The sequence below is a fragment of the Heptranchias perlo genome, chromosome 1, assembly GCF_035084215.1.
Source record: "Heptranchias perlo isolate sHepPer1 chromosome 1, sHepPer1.hap1, whole genome shotgun sequence".
In the NCBI taxonomy this organism is placed as follows: domain Eukaryota; kingdom Metazoa; phylum Chordata; class Chondrichthyes; order Hexanchiformes; family Hexanchidae; genus Heptranchias; species Heptranchias perlo.
Window position 1 is genome coordinate 70726628 of NC_090325.1, and position 20165 is coordinate 70746792.

At 39.6% G+C, this 20165-nt stretch overlaps 1 protein-coding gene across 1 annotated transcript in view; it reads left to right on the forward strand.

The window, feature by feature from the left end:
- ipo11 (importin 11) overlaps nucleotides 1–20165 on the forward strand; it is a 711960-nt gene that overhangs the window by 87524 nt on the left and 604271 nt on the right. Inside the window, exons 6-7 of the mRNA XM_067986592.1 lie at nucleotides 12899–13028; nucleotides 18189–18247. Coding sequence (XP_067842693.1) covers nucleotides 12899–13028; nucleotides 18189–18247 — 189 coding nt within the window. The remainder of the gene's footprint in view (nucleotides 1–12898; nucleotides 13029–18188; nucleotides 18248–20165) is intronic.

Consider the following 20165-nt stretch of genomic DNA (forward strand, 5'->3'; position numbering starts at 1 on the left):
ATGTGTTGCCTACCCACAATTTTTTGTTATATTTACTGTGTATATACTGGTATGCGTCCTATTTGGGAACCAAACGAAAAGTTCAATTTTAAAAACAAAATTAATTAATTTTGTCAATCCGTGTGTCTTTGAAGGTGATGTATTTCTTTCTCCAATGATTTCCTTTTCTAGAAGCTAATATCTTTTATAACTTACTATCAGAAAAGATATGAATTTCATACTTTAATATCCTTTTGCTTGAAGTGTCATGTCATAGATGAATGGGCTTGCTGGTCTGTTGAAAGCTTAATGGGACTAATGTGCAATAAATTGCTAATAAAAAATTGGAATATTATGTGTTCTGACAGAGAAATAGGCATGTAGTTGCCTGTTTGTATTACAATAAGAAAGAGAACACTTGTATCACAGTAGGTACAGCACAGGAGGAGGCCTTTTGGCCCAACGTGCCTGTGTTGGCTCTTGGAAAGAGTTATCCAATTAGTCCCATTCCCCTGCTCTTTCCCCACAGCAATGAACATTTTTTCCCTTCAAGTCTTTATCCATTTCTCTTTTGAAAGTTACTATTGATTCTGCTTCCACCACCCTTTCAGGCAGTGCATTCCAGATCATTACAACTCACTGCGTAAAAAAGGTTTCCTCATGTCGGCTCTGATTCTTCTGCCGATCATCTTAAATCTGTGACCTCTGGATACTGACCATTCTGCCGCTGGAAACAGTTTCTCCTTGTTTACTCTATCAAAACCATTCATGATTTTGAACACATCTATCAAATCTCCCCTTAACCTTCTCTGTTCTAAGGAGAACAGCCTCAGCTTCTCCACTCTCCCTATATAACTGAAGCCCCTCATCCCTGGTACCATTCTAATAAATCTCTTCTGAACCCTCTCTAAGGCCTTGACATCCTTCCTAAAGTGTGGTGCCCAGAGTTGAACGCAATACTCCAGCTGCCCAATGTTTTGACCAATCCTTGCCTAAACAGTGTTTTATAAAGGTTTAGCATAACTTCCTTGCTTTTGTACTCTATGCCTCTAATAATAAAGCCCAGGATCCCACATGCTTTTTTAACAGCCTTCTCAACTTGTCCAGTCACCTTCAAAGATTTGTGTATGTGCACCCCTAGGTCTCTCTGTTCCTGCATCCCCTTTAAAATTGTAGCATTTAATTTAAATTGCCTCTCCTCATTCTTCCTACCAAAATGCATCACTTCACACATCTCTTCATTAAATTTCATCTGCCATGTGTCTGCACATTTCTCCGGCCTGTCCATGTCCTCCTGAAGACTAGTATCCTCCACATTGTTTATTACATTTTTGAGTTTCGTGTCATCTGCAACTTTGAAATTATGCCCTGTATACCCAAGTCCAGGTCATAGAAAATAGGAGCAGGAGTAGGCCATTCGGCCCTTCGAGCCTGCTCCACCATTCAGTATGATCATGGCTGATCCTCTATCTCAATACCATATTCCTGCTCTCTCCCCATACCCCTTGATGCCTTTTGTGTCTAGAAATCTATCTCCTTCATGTTCAGTGACTTGGCCTCCACAGCCTTCTGTGGTAGAGAATTCCACAGGTTCACCAACCTCTGAGTGAAGAAATTTCTCCTCACCTAAATGTCCTACCCTGTATCCTGAGACTCTGACCCCTCGTTCTAGACCCCCCCAACCAGGGGAAACATCCTCCCTGCGTCCAGTCTGTCTAGCCCTGTCAGAATTGTATACATTTCAATGCGATCCCCTCTCATTCTTCTAAACTCGAGTGCATACAGGCCTAGTCGACCCAATCTCTCCTCATACGGCAGTCCTGCCATCCCAGGAATCAGTCTGGTGAACCTTCGTTGCACTCCCTCTATGGCAAGGACATCCTTTCTTAGGTAAGGAGACCAAAACTGCGCACAATACTCCAGGTGTGGCCTCACCAAGACCCTGTATAACTGCAGTAAGACATCCTTTCTCCTGTACTCAAATCCTCTTACAATGAAGGCTAACATACCATTTGCCTTCCTAACTGCTTGTTTGCTTTCGGTGACTGGTGTACAAGGATACCCAGGTCCCTTTGTACATCAACATTTCCCAATCTATCACCATTTAAATAATACATTGCCTTTCTGTTTTCCCTTCCGAAATGGATAACTTCACATTTATCCACGTTATACTGCATCTGCCGTGTATTTGTCCACTCAACTTGTCTAAATCACCTTGAAGCCTCTTTGCATCCTCCTCACAACTCACAATCCCACCTAGTTTTGTGTCATCAGCAAACTTGGAAATATTACATTTAGTTCCCTCATCCAGATCATTGATATATATTGTGAATAGCTGGGGCCCAAGCACTGATCCTGCGGTACCCCACCAGCCTGCCACCCTGAAAAAGACCCATTTATTCCTACTCTCTGTTTCCTGTCTGTTAACCAATTTTCAATCCATGCCAGTATATTACCCCCAATCACGTGCTTTAATTTTGCATACTAACCTCTTATATGGGTCTTTATCAAAGCCTTCTGAAAATCCAAATACACAGCATCCACTGGTTCTCCCTTATCTATTCTACCAGTTACATCCTCAAAAAACTCCAGTAGGTTTGTCAAAAACGATTTCTCTTTCATAAATGCATGTTGACTTTGTCTAATCCCGTTGATATTTTCTAAGTGTCCTGTTATCACATCCTTTATAATAGACTCTAGCATTTTCCCTACTACTGATGTTAGGCTAACTAGTCTGTCATTCCCTGTTTTCTCCCTCCTTTTTTAAATAGTGGGGTTACGTTTGCCACCCTCCAATCTGCAGGAACTGTTCCATAATCTGTAGAATTTTGGAAGATGACAACCAATGCATCCACTATTTCCATGGCTACCTCTTTTAGTATTCTGGGATGCAGATTATCAGGTCCTAGGGATTTATTGGCTTTCGTCCCATTAATTTCTCCAGCACTTTTTTTTACTAATACTAATTTCCTTTAATTCCTCCTCCTCACTAGTCCCTTAGTTCCCTAGCATTTCTGGAAAGTTATTTGTATCCTCTTCCGTGAAGACAGAACCAAAGTATTTGTTTAGTTGCTCTGCCATTTCCTTGTTCCCCATTATAAATTCTCCCGTTTCTGACTGTAAGGAACCTACATTTGTCTTCAATAATCTTTTTCTTTTTACATACTTGTAGAAGCTTTTACAGTTCTTTTATGTTCCTTGCAAGTTTACGCTCATACTTTATTTTTCACTTCTTAATCAATCTCGTGGTCCTTTTTAGCTGAATTCTAAATTGCCCCCAATCCTCAGGCTTGCTACTTTTTCTGGCAACTTTATATAACTCCTCTTTGGATCTAACACTATCCTTAATTTCTTTTGTTAGCCATGGTTGGGCCACTTTTCCTTTTGTGTTTTTGCACCAGAAAGGAATATATATCTGTTGCAATTCACGCATTCGTTCCTTAAATGTTAGCCATTGCCTATCCACCGTCATGCCTTTTAATGAAGCTCCCCACTCTATCATAGCCAACTCACTCCTCGTGTCTTCATAGTTTCCTTTGTTTAGATTTAGGACCCTAGTTTCGGATTGGACTACTTCATTTTCCATCTTAATGAAGAATTCTATCATGTTATGGTCACTGTTCTCTAAAGGACCCCGCAGAACAAGATTATTAATTAACCCCTTCTCATTGCACAATACCCAATCTAGGATAGCCTGTTCCCTAGTTGGCTTCTCAACGTACTGGTCTAAAAAACCATCTCGTACACACTCCAGGAATTCATCCTCCACAGTATTGTTGCTAATTTGGTTTGGCCAGTCTATATGTAGATTGAAGTCACCCATGATTACTGTAGTACCCTTGTTACATGCATCTCTAATTTCCTGTTTGATGCCATCCCCTACATTACCACTACTGTTTGGAGGCCTATAGACAACCCCCACCAGTGTTTTCTGCCTTTGGTACTTCTTAACTCCACCCAGACAGATTTTTTTTTATTCGTTCATGGGATATGGGCTTGGCTGGCAAGGCCAGCATTTATTGCCCATCACTAATTGCCCTTGAGAAGGTGGTGATGAGCCGTCTTCTTGAACCGCTGCAGTCCGTGTGGTGAAGGTTCTCACACAGTGCTGTTAGGTAGGGAGTTGAGATGATTGGCCTCCAACAACCACTACCATCTTCCTTTGTGCTAGTTATGACTTCAGCCACTGGAGAGTTTTTCCCCTGATTCCCATTGACTTCAATTTTACTCGGGCTCCTTGGTGCCACACTTGGTCAAATGCTGCCTCGATGTCAAGGGCAGTCACTCTCACTTCACCTCTGGAATTCAGTTTTTTTTGTCCATGTTTGGACCAAGGCTGTAATGAGGTCTGGAGCCGAGTGGTCCTGGCGGAAGCCAAACTGAGCATCGGTGAGCAAGTGCCGCTTGATAGCACTGTCGACGACACCTTCCATCACTTTGCTGATGATTGAGTGTAGACTGATGGGGTGGTAATTGGCCGGATTGGATTTGTCCTGCTTTTTGTGGACAGGACACACCTGGGCAATTTTCCACATTGTCGGGTAGATGCCAGTGTTGTAGCTGTACTGGAACAGTTTGGCTCGAGGTGCGGCTAGTCTTGGAGCGCAAGTCTTCAGAACTATAGCCGGGATGTTGTCGGGGCCCATAGCCTTTGCTGTATCCAGTGCACTCAGTCGTTTCTTGATATCACGTGGAGTGAATCGAATTGGATGAAGACTGACTTCTGTGATGGTGGGGATATCGGGAGGAGGCCGAGATGGATCATCCACTCTGTACTTCTGGCTGGAGATGTTTGCAAACGCTTCTGCCTTGTCTTTTGCACTCAAGTGCTGGACTCTGCCATCATTGAGGATGGGGATGTTCACGGAGCTTTCTCCTCCCGTTAGTTGTTTAATCAATTCTACATCTTGATTTTCTGAGCCAATATCCTTTCTCATTATTGCTCCAATTTCATCCTTTGCTAACAACCCCACCAATCTCCTTTTCCTTTTTGCCTGTCCTTCCTAAATATCGAATACCCTTGGATATTCAGCTCCCAGCCTTGGTCACCCTGCAGCCATGTCTCCTTAATTGCAATTATATCGAATCCGTTTACATCTATTTGTGCTGTTAATTTGTCTACCTTATTACGAATGCTTCGTGCATTCAGATACAGTGCCTTTAAATTTGTCTTTTTAACACCTTAACATTTTTTTGCACTATGGCCCTATTTGTCTTATTACCATTTTTTCTTACCCGGACCCTATTTGTTAGTGCACTCTTTTGTTTGTACGCTCTGTCCCTTCCTGACACAATCAGGTTATCCTTACCCCAATCACTTTCCTGTACTGCTTCCTTGTCTTTTCTCTTCAGCATTCCAGATTTCTCTCCACCGGGACCCGCCCCACCCCCTGCCACCCTTATTTAGCTAAAGCCCTATCTACCTCCCTAGTTATTTGATTCGCCAAAACTCTGGTCCCAGCATGGTTCAGGCGTGGCACCAGTACTAGTGAAAGAACAGCTCTCTCTTTGCCTAGTACTGGTGCCAGTGCCTCACGAATCAAAACCCACTTCTCCCACACCAATCTTTGTGCCACGCATTCATCTCCTTGATCCTATTAACCCTATGCCAGTTTGTTTGTGGCTCAGGTAATAACATTTGTGGTTCTGCTTTTTAATTTAGTCCCTAGCTGCTCAAACTCTCTTAGCAGAACCTTTTTCTTCATCCTATCTATGCCGTTGGTACCTCCGTGGACCACAACAACTGGAATCCCCCCCCCTCCCACTCCAAGTTCTTCTCCAGCCCGGAGGAGATGTCCTTAGCCCTGGCAATATAGCCTTCGGGACTCATGCTCCTGGCTGCAGAGGTCGTTAATATATATGAAAAAGAGCAGTGGTCCTAATACTGACCCCGGGGAGCATCACTGTATACTTCAGTATACGCTTACGTAGTGCCTTTCACAGCCTCAGGATTTCCCAAGGTGCTTCACAGTTTGTAGGCAAATACAACAGCCAATATATGTATTGCCTGATGCTGTAAACAGCAGAGCGGTAAATTTGTTTTTCTGTTAATCTGTTTTTTCTGAAGGATAAATGTTGGCAATGCCATCAGGGGAGCACCCCTGCTGCTCTTCAAATAGTGTCATGGGATCTTTTATATCCACCTAAATAGGTCAAATTTTGATGTATCATTCGAAATATAATTTGTTTAGGTTCATTCACCAAGAATTGTAGAATTTTACAGCACAGGAAACAGTTCAGCCCATTGTACCTGTTCATGTAGCACCATTCACCTGTTCTTTCCCATCCTTTTAAAGTTTATTTTCAATTATTTTTCCACTTCCTGTCTGGAAGGTATTATGGCTTCTGTTTTAACCACAGTTTCTGATAGGTCATTCCATTTCCCAACAACCCTCTACAAATATTTTTTAAAATTCTCATAATCCCTCCCTTTGTTCTTTTGGTGATATTAAATTTATGCGCTCTAACTACTGACTTACTGACCAGCAGAAATTGTTTCTTCCCATTACTTCATCAAAACCATTCATAATATTGAACACCTCCATCAGCTCTCCTCTTACCCTTCTCATTTCTAATGAAAAGAGCTTCAATTTCTCTCATCTCTCCTCATAACTAAAGCCACTCATCCCCGGTGGTATCTCTGTGAATCTCTTGTGCACGCACTCCATCGCTTTGACATTCTTCCTAAAATAGTAAATTAGTGTAGGGTCTGAAAATCAGAGTTCTCATTCCTAAATGCTGTCTGATAATTCCTATGTAGATGTTGGGTGAGGGATTGAACCAAGCTGTGATGTTTCTCTTTTCATTGTTAAATAACATGCCAAGAATCCATGTCTTGGTTTGTGTGAAGAATGCCACGTGGATGGGGTACTGAAGGGCTGCTGGCATTGTCACCATTTAACGTGAACAGATATAGTTTGTTTAAAACCAGTCATGCTTCAACAATGAATATCAAGTACAGAAAAAGAATGAATATTATAAGTGTGATAATCTGGGCAAGTATATATTAAATAACTAGGAACCAGCATCCAGAAAGTTACCGAGTCTTTTTGCCCCTTTGGTGAAGTTACAGCTGCAGGGAAGGCTTGACTAATAGGCTTTATTACAATTTTCAGCAAGATAATTTGTGAAAAAGAAATTTGTCCATCAACAAACGGAACAGGTAGCATAAGAGGTGGAAAGCCGGTTTCAAAAAATTTGATGAATAGATTGCTATTCTTTCCCTCTGAAGAATAGATATCAACACCCACTGATGAAACCAAGATTTTCCTATTGAGGTGATAAACTATAGAATTTATGTACTCCAGCATAAGTTAGCGTCTTCAAGAAAAAGAGAGAACATTCAACCTTTCAATTGGAGCAGTAGCTTGCAAAAACTGTCCGTGCCTTTAAATGCAAGGCAATTTGCTACTGCCAAACACTGTTTCTGAACTTATGAAGAGCACTCCAATACTGCTCAAAGAATTGTGAGAGATGTTAAAAACTATATCTTGCATCATCCTCTGCCCACCCTCTCAAAATTAAGATTCTGGATAAGATCTTAAATATGAACCATGAATGACTGATGAGTACTGTAGGGACATTAACTTTAGTATTGAAATGCCCTGCATAAATAAAGCTGGTAGGTAAATTACGTAGAAAAATTCTATAGTTTACCACCTCAATTGGAAAATCTTGGTTTTATCAGTGGGAGTTGATATCTGCTCTTTCAAGGGAAAGAATAGCAATCTATTCATAAATTTTTTTGAAACCGTCTTTCCACCTTTTATGCTGCCTGTTCTCCCGTTGACAGACAAATTCCCTTTTCAAAAATTATCTTTCTGAAAATTGTAATAAAGCCTATTAGTCAAGCCTTCCCTGTAGCTGTAACTTCACATACCAAAGGGTCGAAAAGAAAAAACTCGGTAACTTTCTGGATGCTGGTTACTAGTTATTTAATGTATACTTGCCCATGATGTCACACATTATTTTTCTGTACATGATATTCATTGTTGAAACATGACTAGTTTTAAACAAATTGTATGTGTTCATGTTAAACGTTGTGCTCATTTTAAAAATGTTTATGTTCTCAGTCCATGTTTCCTGTTTGAACATCAGTCAAAAGTAATGTTACTTCAGTAAATTAATAGCTTCCTCAGATTTTAACTGAACTACATAGAAAAAAACTTGTATATCGCACTTTTCCATGATCTCATGGTACCTCAAAGCATGTTACGACCATTAGTTACTTATGAAGTGAGCCCACTGTTGTAAAGTAGATAAACATGTCAGCCAAATGTGCACAGCAAAGCTTTACAAATAGTAAAGTGAGTGAACCCATTTCACTTCATTTGAACCCATTTCACTTCATTTTACGTTGTTTGACTTCATTTGACCCCAGTTTAATTCATTTGACCCCATTTCTCATCATTTGTCTTCATTTGACCCCATTTCACTTCATTTGTCTTCTTTTGACCCCATTCCACTTTGTGTGACTTCTTTTGAACCCATTTCACTTCATTTGACCTCTGTTGACCCCTTTTCACTTCATTTGACTCAATTCCACTTTATTTGAATTCATTTGACTCCTTTTCATTTGACTTCAGCGGACCGTATTTCATTTCATTTGACTTCATTTGACCCAATTTCACAACGTTTGACTTCATTTGACTTCATTTGAAGCCGTATCACTTCATTTTCCTTCATTTGAACCCAGTTCACTTCAGTTGACTTGAATTGAACCTATTTCATTTCATTTTACTTCATTTGACCCCATTTCTCATCATTTGACTTGATTTGACCCCATTTCACTTCATTTGACTTTACATCTTTTGACTAAGGGTCTAGACAGAGTAGATAGAGAGAAACTGTTCCCATTGGCGGAAGGGTCAAGGACCAGAGGACATAGATTTAAGGTGATTGGCAAAAGAACCAAAGGTGACATGAGGAAAAACGTTTTTACACAGCGAGTGGTTAGGATCTGGAATGCACTGCCTGAGGGGGTGGTGGAGGCGGATTCAATCATGGCTTTCAAAAGGGAACGAGATAAGTACTTGAAAGGAAATATTTGCAGGGCTACAGGGAAAGGGCGGGGGTGGGACTAGCTGGATTGTTCTTGCATAGAGCCAGCGTGGACTTGATGGGCTGAATGGCCTCCTTCCGTGCTGTAACCTTTCTATGATCCTTTCTGTGAAATGTAAGAAACGACCAGTTAAACATTTTTTCATAACACATTTCCTAATAACTCATTTTCTTTGTTTTAAAATTATATTGGTTGGCATAATATGCAACTGAAATTAACCCAGTTGTTGAGAGAACAAAGATTTAATGATTGTGTCAGGATATCAGCTTGGACTTTTTTTGTATAACGAGGACAGATGTCATACCTGATATCTGGTATTTGCTGATAGCATGATGCTGTTCATGGACATATCAAGGTTTGTCATAGTCTGTATAATACTCGACTGATGGCTCAACAACAGCAAATTGCATTTATATAGTAAAATCTTTGATAAAATTTTGTAAGAGAAATGTTTACTTTTCTGTTGACTGGTAACCTATTCTTGACAGTACTGCTTATCCAACAGCTCACCTGATCTTAACTATAGTAATTTGGAGAATAGCAAGTAGTAATAAGTAATTTACTTACATGCAAAGATGAAGGTGAAAAAAAAAACCAAGAACATGTTCTAATTTAAATAATTAAATATACTAATTGCATGTGGCGTGCATCTTTGTATGAAAGAAGGTGCATTGTTGCACTGCAAAGTAATTTACTAAGACATGTTGGAACATGTTGCTAGTACAACTTAGTAAAAGGATGTTTACGTATTGTAAAGATAACCCTGTGAAGACAAATGTAATGCCCACAGAAAACAGTTGAGATATTCTTGGGCATGCTTTCAATGCCTGGTGGGCTAGAAGCCAAACTGCATCTCACTCCAGGCTATATAATCTTATGATGTAACCTCTCCCATCTGCTCATTATTTGGCCTATTTTTATTTACATATCAGCAGTGACCCTGTTGTACGTGCCTTGAATTTACTCTGTACTGCTGCATCTGTCTAGACACTTCATGTCTGGAATTCACATACAAATTTTAAACAGTCATGGACAGTTCTATAAAATAATCCTATTTATTAAATAATTGTGTTTATTTTACCATAAGAAGTGAGTTGGATTAGAAATGGACAAATGTAGTACCAATATTTTAAAAGGGTGAAAAACTGACCCAGGCAACTGCAGACCATTAGCTTAGCATCATACAAGAATAAAATAATAGAATCTATTCTAAAGAGCAGGCAGGAGGGCATACCTACATAGTAACTTAATAAAAATCATGGATTTAGAAGAAGATCCCGCTTGGCAAACTTCATTGACTTCTTTGAGGATGTTAGTAGATAGTGGCATTCCCTATGATATAGTTTAGACTTCTAGAAAGCTTTCGTTCAAATTTGACATGGAAAGACTTCAGCTTATGCTTCAAACTAAAAGGCACAATAATCTAGAACTGAATATGACATTGGTTAAGAAACTGGTTTGAAGTAAAATAGAGTACTCCTGTGAGCTGTGATGCCAGTCTTTGGGGTGGGAGGATGGGGGATGAGAGAGAGAAAATATTGAGTGCCATCCTATTAGTCAGTATTTGGCCCCCTATTATTTCCAATGCCCATGAATGATGATACTAAATCAAATGTAAGCGTGTCGAATTTGTGGATGACCAAAAACAGGGATATGGGATGCAGCGAAAGATTTGCAATTATACAATTGGGTAAACATTTAAAAAATTTAACACTGATGAATTTAAAATATTGTACATGGGTTGAAGAAGTGGGTAGCATATACACTGAATTAAATTAGATTAGTACAGGGAGATATGGAAAGGGATCTGTAAGTTATAGTCAGTACGTTACTTGAATGCCCCGGCGATTTGGTGGACCAATTAAAGCTAATCAAATGTATAGCCAGAACGCAATAGATCACAGGTCTGTTGATTATACTAAGTCACTGATCAGACAGACCATGCTTTACAACATTGTGTTCCACTGTTGGTCATCATTTCATAAAAGATCCACTTATATTTTAAGGGCTACAGAAAAGAGCAACAAGACTGACCAAGACTAAGGAAAGCGGAAGCTTTAAATATAGAAAGTAAGAGGGATGTCACGGAGTTAAATAAAATAACAAATTTTGCAGAAGAGATAAACCCAGATTACTGCCTCAAAATATGGGAGGAATAGCCAGAGATCATAAATTGGAATATGATAAATAAAACTAGAACATAGATAAGGAAAAACTTCTTTACTAAAAGCATGATAAAGGTTTGGAATAATCTACCAAGAAAACTAATGGAGGTGAAAGCATTTCAGAATACAATTAGATGCCATGAAGGGAGAGTTGATTTACTAGAAGTATGAGTCTTGTAATTTTTTTCTCAGGATCTGGATACTATTGGCAAGGCTCCATTTATTGCCCATTTCTAGCTGCCCCGGTAGCAATTGTTTGTATAACTTAGTGGCTTGCTCGGGCACTTCAGAGAGCATTAGGAGCCAATCATGTTATGTGGGTAGAGTTGCACATTGGTGAGGCTGGGTAAGGATGGCAGGGTCTCATCCCTGAAGAACATAGTGAACAAGTTGAACTTTTTTAACAATTCAACAGCTTTTATGGTAATTATTTTGGTGCTAGCCCACACCGTACCCGATTTATTGAATTCATATTCCCAATTTGCCATGGTGGAATTTGAACTCATGACAACTATATTGCTAGTCCGGTACCATAACCTTCTGATGGGATGAATAGCGTTTTCTCTTTGCTATCTTTTCTCTTCATCTTTGACTTTTGGGAATAGATAATCTGTTAAATATGAGATTAAAGATCAGTATTCTGTGGACTGTTGACATTTAAGTTACTATTGGATCTGCTTAATTTTCGAACCTCGATTCCATTAGCAGCTCGCCAAAGCAAATACTCCAGTGTCCGTCAAGAAAATGTAGAGGAAGGCATAGGTCAAGACTAAAGCTGTGAATTACTAATAGTTCAATGATAGAATTTCTGGAATAAGAATATAACAAAAATAAAGGACAAGAAAAGGTATTTCAGTTTACCAAAGCCCATCTCTCCAGTATTCCAACAGCAATATCCAGCTGTGTTTTGAAAACCCCTAAACTCTAGTACCCTGCCTAGCAACTTATTCCAAATATTTGTCATCCTTTGTATCAAGGACTCCTTTGTGATACATGATCTAAATTTACTTTACACTAATTTACACTTATAACCTTTGAGACTTACTTTGAATGCTGTTTGTAAAGTTTCAATGACTTGATAACTACCAGGTTTTCAGTTTTGTGTATTAACTGGAGAATTCAGATTGAGAAGGTAAGGAACAGGAAAATAAACCAGTGGTGGGGCATCCTAATTAGGATTTCTTTAATTTTTATAATTTGTTATCTTGTGTTGATTTCTTCCAGTGTTGAATTTGCTTTAGCCTGTTTTGTTTGATTTTGTGCTGTGTTGCATGGCAGAGGCATATTTAGTGGTATGATACTGCTAATCTAGCAGTCTGATGGAGATTTTTGATGTTGGGTACATTCTGTTTCATGGATGCAACTGTTCTGATCAGGGATCTTTTTGGTGAAAGGAGGCAATGGAAAAAAAATAAAACAGCAAGCAGGACAAGGAAGAAATAAAGAAAATTAAAGATTGCTGGGAAAGAGAAACTATTGGTACCTGAGCTGGGAGCTGTATGGGCATGCATGCTATAAATGTCAAAGTAGTTCCTGTATGCACCTCAGCGATTAAACCCAGACATGTAAATTGCATCAAATACAGTATACAGTAATTTTTTAATTGATCATTTTCCTTGTGTTATTCTAATAATACCCTCTAACTATTTTTACTAAACCATAAACTAAAACATTTTTATTATGTTTATTGCAGTTGGCATCAGGAATCTACAGCTTTGCCTGTTCCCTGTGGAATCATCATACTGACACTTTTTTACAGCAGATCTGTACAGGGGAGACAGCTGCCATCAATTCACTAGAAAGAACTCTGCTTTCGTTGAAAGGTATTTTTTGTTATAAATAACCTTGAAGTAATTTTTTGGCTATATTTATAGCTGCTATAAGATTTCAATTTGTTTTGTTTTAAGGCTATATAGAGAGACTAGTTTCTTTGGTGTATCTACACAGGTCATCATGAACTTTAGACTGATCAAGTGAAATTGTATGAACTGTTATAGGTTTCCATATAGTGGAGATGCAATCCAAGGTTTGTGAAAATTCCCTTTAAAGGAATGTACCAGATTAATTCACTTTCATAGAGTATTTGTCTGAATAATAATCTCAGTACAGAATTTTTAAAAAGATTTAATATACCTGACCTATTGATCAAGCCAGCTGTCTCTTGAGTTTCCAAGGCTAAGCAGGGAAACTTGATGTTTTATTTAACGTTGGTTCCTGGTATTCTGGCTATACATAAAAACGAACATTTGTTTAATGTAAAAGATTAATTTGCATCAGGTTTTCGGCTTCAGGTATCAGACTTGGCTCTGTAGTCGTACTCTTACCTCTGAGTTAGAAGGTTGTGCATTCAAGCCCCACTCCAGAGACTTGAGCACACAATCTAGGCTGGCACTTGAGTGCGGCATCAATTGATTCCGGCACTCCATTCTTACTGACCCTCCAATGGAGATTAATGGGTGATAGGTGTAGTAAAAAGGAGGACGTGCTGCGCAGCAGTTGCAGTTTCTGCATGAGCGCCACTCTCGTGGAGTCCTAATGCTAGTATTAAAGTGCCTAAAGATAGCCAAAGCATCTCCTCTGGGCTCCTGTAATGCCATCTCCTGAGTTCCCCAAGGGTCCATCTTTGGCATGCTCATGGTCATGCTGCCCTTCATATAAATGGAAGTTATTGTAGTAAAGATAGTAACAACGATAATAGTTCTTAATTTGACAGCTGTGACCAGTAGAATACCCTGAGCTTCAGTCTCTGTACCTCTGTTGTTTAACATCTGTCGATCTTTAAAGGTCTTGCATTCAGTATGCTTTGGGCTTGTTGCACCTCGGCCTGGGTGCTCACAGCATGCACTGGCTATAGAAAAATTCTGTGGCAGAGAGAGAAATGAATCTTACACTGCTTTTGTGGAACTATAATACCCAGAGTGTATTGTAACAACTAAATTTACAAGTAACAATTGTGAGATGCAAATAGCAAGGAAAAAATCTAAAATACATACAGCTAAAACCACTGAATAAAATGGAACTAATGGTATTTCGATAAGGTTCATTTGTCTTGCTGGGGGACAGGAGCAATATTTGCACTGAGGCCAGAGGGAGCCATTTATGAGGCGCTTTGATGCTGACCACCCACATTGTGACCAAGGTTGGTTGGTCGGTCAGCCATGTTGAGACTTTGGTGAATGACCACTTGCTCAGGTACCAGTTATTGGAGATTTGAACCACCCTGGGTACTGCAACACCAATGACAGCTTCTGCAAGAATTACAAATCCACCATGGAAAGTAGGGCATGGAAAAAATAATTCAATTATGTAAATAACGAAGATTTTGGGGATGGTGATGGAAGAATAAAAAAAGTCCTTGAATGTTAAACAAAAACTGCAAATATACTTTGGGAGTTACAGGCAAAAATAAATATAATGCAAGTGACTGGGAATGAGAGGTTTTTGTGCGGAAGAACAAAGCGACTTGAATTTTAAGCAAGTTTTGTAAAGTGGTAGGCAAATATTACAATATATCTGGAGTCTCTAGTTTTCAGTATTGGAAGGTTGTGCAATATTTTTATCTCTAGTATGTCATGATGTATTGCTTCAGGAAGTTTGTTGTATTAAGGTGATGCACGAAGCATCACTATGCTTAAGGATCTCCCATGCAAGATACTGAGAAATCTATAAAGGTGGAACCGCTGTTTGTCCAATGCTTAGTGCATACCCTCGCCCCCATAGAGGACACTCAAATTCCAGAGAGATTAGATACAGGTTGGCAAGGCCCATTGGTTAGGAACCTCCAACTGTACACGGATATTGCTGGAGTTTAACCAGCTAGAACCACACATCATACCAGCATCGAACACTTGTAAATTACTGTCCAGCCAGGACTACCCAACCTGTGGTGGCATCAACTTGCAGGGTTATTTGAAACCAAACGTGAATAAACCCAGCTACCAGTGATTGGGTTACCCCTCCAAGTCTCACTAATGAGCCAGGCTGGCCAATTAGTCACCAACCGTCCCCTGGAGAACTGGAGACCTCCTTGACTTAGGTATCAGATTGGACTCAGTTCCATTCTTCCATCATCAAGCTTGTCATCTTGCAGAAATCTTGACTGCAAAGAGATCCCGCTTACCTTCCAAAACGTTAGCTTATTTTTCTCTTTCAGACCGACCATTGAATTTCCGCCTTTTTTGTTTATATGCATTTATACCAGTCTTGTGAGGGAATTGATTAAAGTGGACTGGGAAAATAGATTAAAGGGTAAGACGGTACATGAGCAGTGGTGTTCATTTAGGGAGTTATTTTACAACTTTCAAAATAAATATATTCCACTGAGGAAAAAAGGGTGTAAAAGAAATGACAGCCACCCGTGGCTAAGTAAAGAAATCAAGGATAGTATCCGACTAAAAACAAGGACATATAAGGTAGCCAAACTTAGTGGGAGGATAGAAGATTGGGAATTCTTCAAAAGACAGCAAAAAGTAACTAAAGGATTGATTAAGAAAGGGAAGTTAGATTATGAAAAGAAATTAGCAAAAAATATAAAAACAGATAGCAAGAGTTTCTATAGTTATATAAAAAGAAAAAGGGTGGCTAAGGCAAACATAGGTCCCTTAGAGGATGAGACCGGGAAATTAATGGTGGGAAACATGGAGATGGCAAAAATGCTGAACAAATATTTTGTTTCAGTCTTTACAGTAGAGGACACTAAGAATATCCCAACACTGGACAAACAGGCGACTCTCGGGGGGGAGGAGCTAAATACGATTAAAATCACTCAAGAGATGGTACTCAGTAAAATAATGGGACTCAAGGCGGATAAATCCCCTGGACCTGATGGCTTCCATCCTAGGGTCTTGAGGGAAGTGGCAGTAGGGATTGTGGATGCTTTGGTGATAGTTTTCCAAAATTCCCTGGACTCAGGAGAGGTCCCGGCAGATTGGAAAACTGCTAATGTAACACCGTTATTTAAAAAGGGTAGTAGGCAGAAGGCTGGAAATTATAGGCCAGTTAGCTTAACATCTGTGGTGGGTAAAATTTTGGAGTCTATTATTAAGGAGACAGTAACGGAACATTTAGATAAGCATAATTTAAAGGACAAAGTCAGCATGGCTTTATGAAGGGGAAGTCATGTCTGACAAATTTGCTTGAGTTCTTCGAGGATATAACGTATAGGGTGGATAAAGGGGAACCAGTGGACGTAGTGTATTTAGACTTCCAGAAGGCATTCGACAAGGTGCCACATAAAAGATTATTACTTAAGATAAAAAATCACGGGATTGGGGGTAATATTCTGGCATGGGTGGAGGATTGGTTATCAAACAGGAAGCAGAGAGTTGGGATAAATGGTTCATTTTCGGACTGGCAACCAGTAACCAGTGGTGTTCCACAGGGGTCGGTGCTGGGTCCCCAACTCTTTACAATCTATATTAACGATTTGGAGGAGGGGACCGAGTGCAACATATCAAAATTTGCAGATGATACAAAGATGGGAGGGAAAGTAGAGAGTGAGGAGGACATAAAAAACCTGCAAGGGGATATAGACAGGCTGGGTGAGGTTATGCACTTTGGCAGGAAAAATCAGAGAGCAAGTTATTTTCTTAATGGCGAGAGACTGGAAAGTACTGCAGTACAAAGGGATCTGGGGGTCCTAGTGCAAGAAAATCAAAAAGTTGGTATGCAGGTGCAGCAGGTGATCAAGAAAGCCAACGGAATGTTGGCTTTTATTGCTAGGGGGATAGAATATAAAAACAAGGAGGTATTGCTGCAGTTATATAAGGTATTGGTGAGACCGCACCTGGAATACTGCATACAGTTTTGGTGTCCATACTTAAGAAAAGACATACTTGCTCTCGAGGCAGTACAAAGAAGGTTCACTCGGTTAATCCCGGGGATGAGGGGGCGGACATATGAGGAGAGGTTGAGTAGATTGGGATTCTACTCATTGGAGTTCAGAAGAATAAGAGGCGATCTTATTGAAACATATAAGATTGTGAAGGGTCTTGATCGGGTGGATGCAGTAAGGATGTTCCCAAAGATGGGTGAAACTAGAACTAGGGGGCATAATCTTAGAATAAGGGGCTGCTCTTTCAAAACTGAGATGAGGAGAAACTTCTTCACTCAGAGGGTGGTAGGTCTGTGGAATTTGCTGCCCCAGGAAGCTGTGGAAGCTACATCATTAAATAAATTTAAAACAGAAATAGACAGTTTCCTAGAAGTAAAGGGAATTAGGGGTTATGGGGAGCGGGCAGGAAATTGGACATGAAGCTGAGTTCGGATCGGTCAATGCCCTGTGGGTGGCGGAGAGGGCCCAGGGGCTATGTGGCCGGGTCCTGCTCCGACTTCTTGTGTTCTTTAGATTTGTGGTTGGGATCAGATCAGCCATGATCTTATTGAATGGCGGAGCAGGCTCGAGGGGCCGATTGGCCTACTCCTGCTCCAATTTCTTATGTTCTTATGTTCTTATAGACTGTTGAATGAATTTTTGTTCGTATTTTATACAGGTATTCATTTTGCATATAGCACTCATTCCCAAGAATGGTCCGTCAAGGCTCTGAAAATAATATTCTGATAATTAGTATTAGTCTAAACTTCTATCTATGACTCTCCGGGGCAGCAATTATGATTTTGTTTTAAAATCAGCTTGAAGTCGGCAATGTGTTTCTGTTGGGAGGTCAGAACAGGTGACGTGATGCAGCCAAAATTTATATTCCTAATAATTAAGTGTTTCAAACTTAGATGCAAATACTCACGCAAGGCATTCCGTAGTCCCTCCCTATTTATTGGCATACTGCTGAGTATTCATAGTACAAAGTAGGTTTTATCTTTGAAGTTTTCAGCTGGCTTCAGCTTGCAAGTGGTTAGTTGTAGCAATATTGTTAAGGGCCCAAAATTATTGTTGAAGCTCAAGTTTAAACACAGCTTTTGGAGAACAAGATAGTACAATATGTTACCAACTTAAGTATGTCTCATTTATATATTTTTTTTCTTTTTAGTTCTTCGCAAACTGACAGTGCATGGGTTTATGGAACCTCACAAGAATTTAGAAGTAATGGTATGTAATTTTCATAAGTTTTCCATTACTTGCAGAAATGTATTAGGACACATTTCCCACTCTCCTGAAATTTGTTCCTTGAATGAGTGGCATCACATTGAAAAAGATATCAAAGGATCAACCAAGTTGCTTCAATGATATGATTAATGCAGTGAGCTGATTGATTGAATAAGAGGCTAACCTTTGATGATGTGGGTGTCTCTACCTGATAATGGATAGAGGTCCTATTGGAAAATGATTAAATCCACGATTTACACTGAAGAAAGTAACAGTGGCTTAATACGCCATCCCATATGGTACTAAGCCATTCATACCAGGTTGATCTCAGCCAGTTAGTGACAAGAGTGCTACAGTTGGCCTTCTCCAAGTTGAGTACAACCACCCAGATTGGCACTCTGATTGCTTTTCGATCACACCTGCTGGAAAGTGCTCATCTGTGGAGGTTGGACCAGGCTTGGCTATGTTCAAGCACCGTATAACTATCGTTTTCAACTCCCACAAATACCTACTTGTCTCCGACTTGGACCGCATCGACCTTCCTGGACACTTGGTGTACTGCTCGAGACCCATTGCTCTCAATACACACCATAAGGCTTTTTTTTTTAGCATAAGCACATGCTCTTTTTCTCCCCCACCTCCCACCATCCTTTCTGCAAATGTGGACACACACTTGAATTTTAACAGAAGCACCACCTGCTTTCCTAATTAGTTGGAATAGTTTAATTTGGCTTTTATTTGCATATTCAAGACTAATGCCTCCTGATGAGATATGATCGAGTTGCTCACCTCCCAGCCATGATATTGTTCTTGGGAAAAGTAAGCAGTTATTGATTGTTCCTCTTCCTTCCCTGAGGAAATGTTGTATTTGATCCAGTTTATGTAATTTTAGGTTCAAAATTTAATACAGCATGCTGTAGTCATCTGAATTCCAAACAGTTCATAATTTGAATAAATCAATGATTTTATGTACAGCAGTATTGCAATGAATTGCACACATCTTGAGGATATCAAGCTTGGAATTACACCCATCATCTCATTGTGGAGCACAGGCATGCATGGAATTTCATATTTAGGACACAGACTTGCATGGAAATTTGCACCTAGCTGCATAAAAAGATAGAAAATGATGAACTGACGAGACTTGTATAGTTGTTTTGTTGGACGCTTGATGGACGCTGATCTGGATAAATGGACAGCCAGTCTTCACATGCAGATTTTAAAAAATTGTGATTTTCAGTGTACATGCTTTATGGATACCATCATTGACTTTATTTACAGATCAGTGAATTTAATACCAGTAACGAATGAGGAGCAGTGTGCATGTCATAGCTTTTACCATGCTAGTGTGCTTTGTTAAAATTATTACCCACAGGACGTAGTTCCTAAATGGTAACTATCCTTTAAGCTTATCTAGATACATCGACTGGCTGGTGCATGGCTGCATTGGGTAGTCCCATAACCTTTTTTTATACGTTTGGATGTTAACTTATTTTCACTTGTTTGTAAATGTCATTTGAAACAACTCCTGCACTTGCACAAATCTTGGGGTAAACTTCAATTTCAGTCTTTTAATTATTACCCATGTGAGAGACAAACTGGGGCTGCTTTTAGAAATGAGGAAGGAAGACTCCATATTGATCGTTATTAAAAACAAAAGTTACAAATTAATGGTGCCTTTTTTGTTAAAGCAATAAGTTATTTGTTATGAATAATGTAATTCAGGAGCGGAGTCATTTTGAGTTGCTTTCTATCCAGAGTAATTTAGGGATGAATCACTCACCAATAATGCAAAATGCATTAACTGTTGCTCAATTCCTGTAAAACCTAATGGATGCTGACAGTCACTTATGAGCCCACACCGTGTTAACAGACCCATTCTCAGCATGACAGAATAGCTACAGATAACATAAAAATCAAA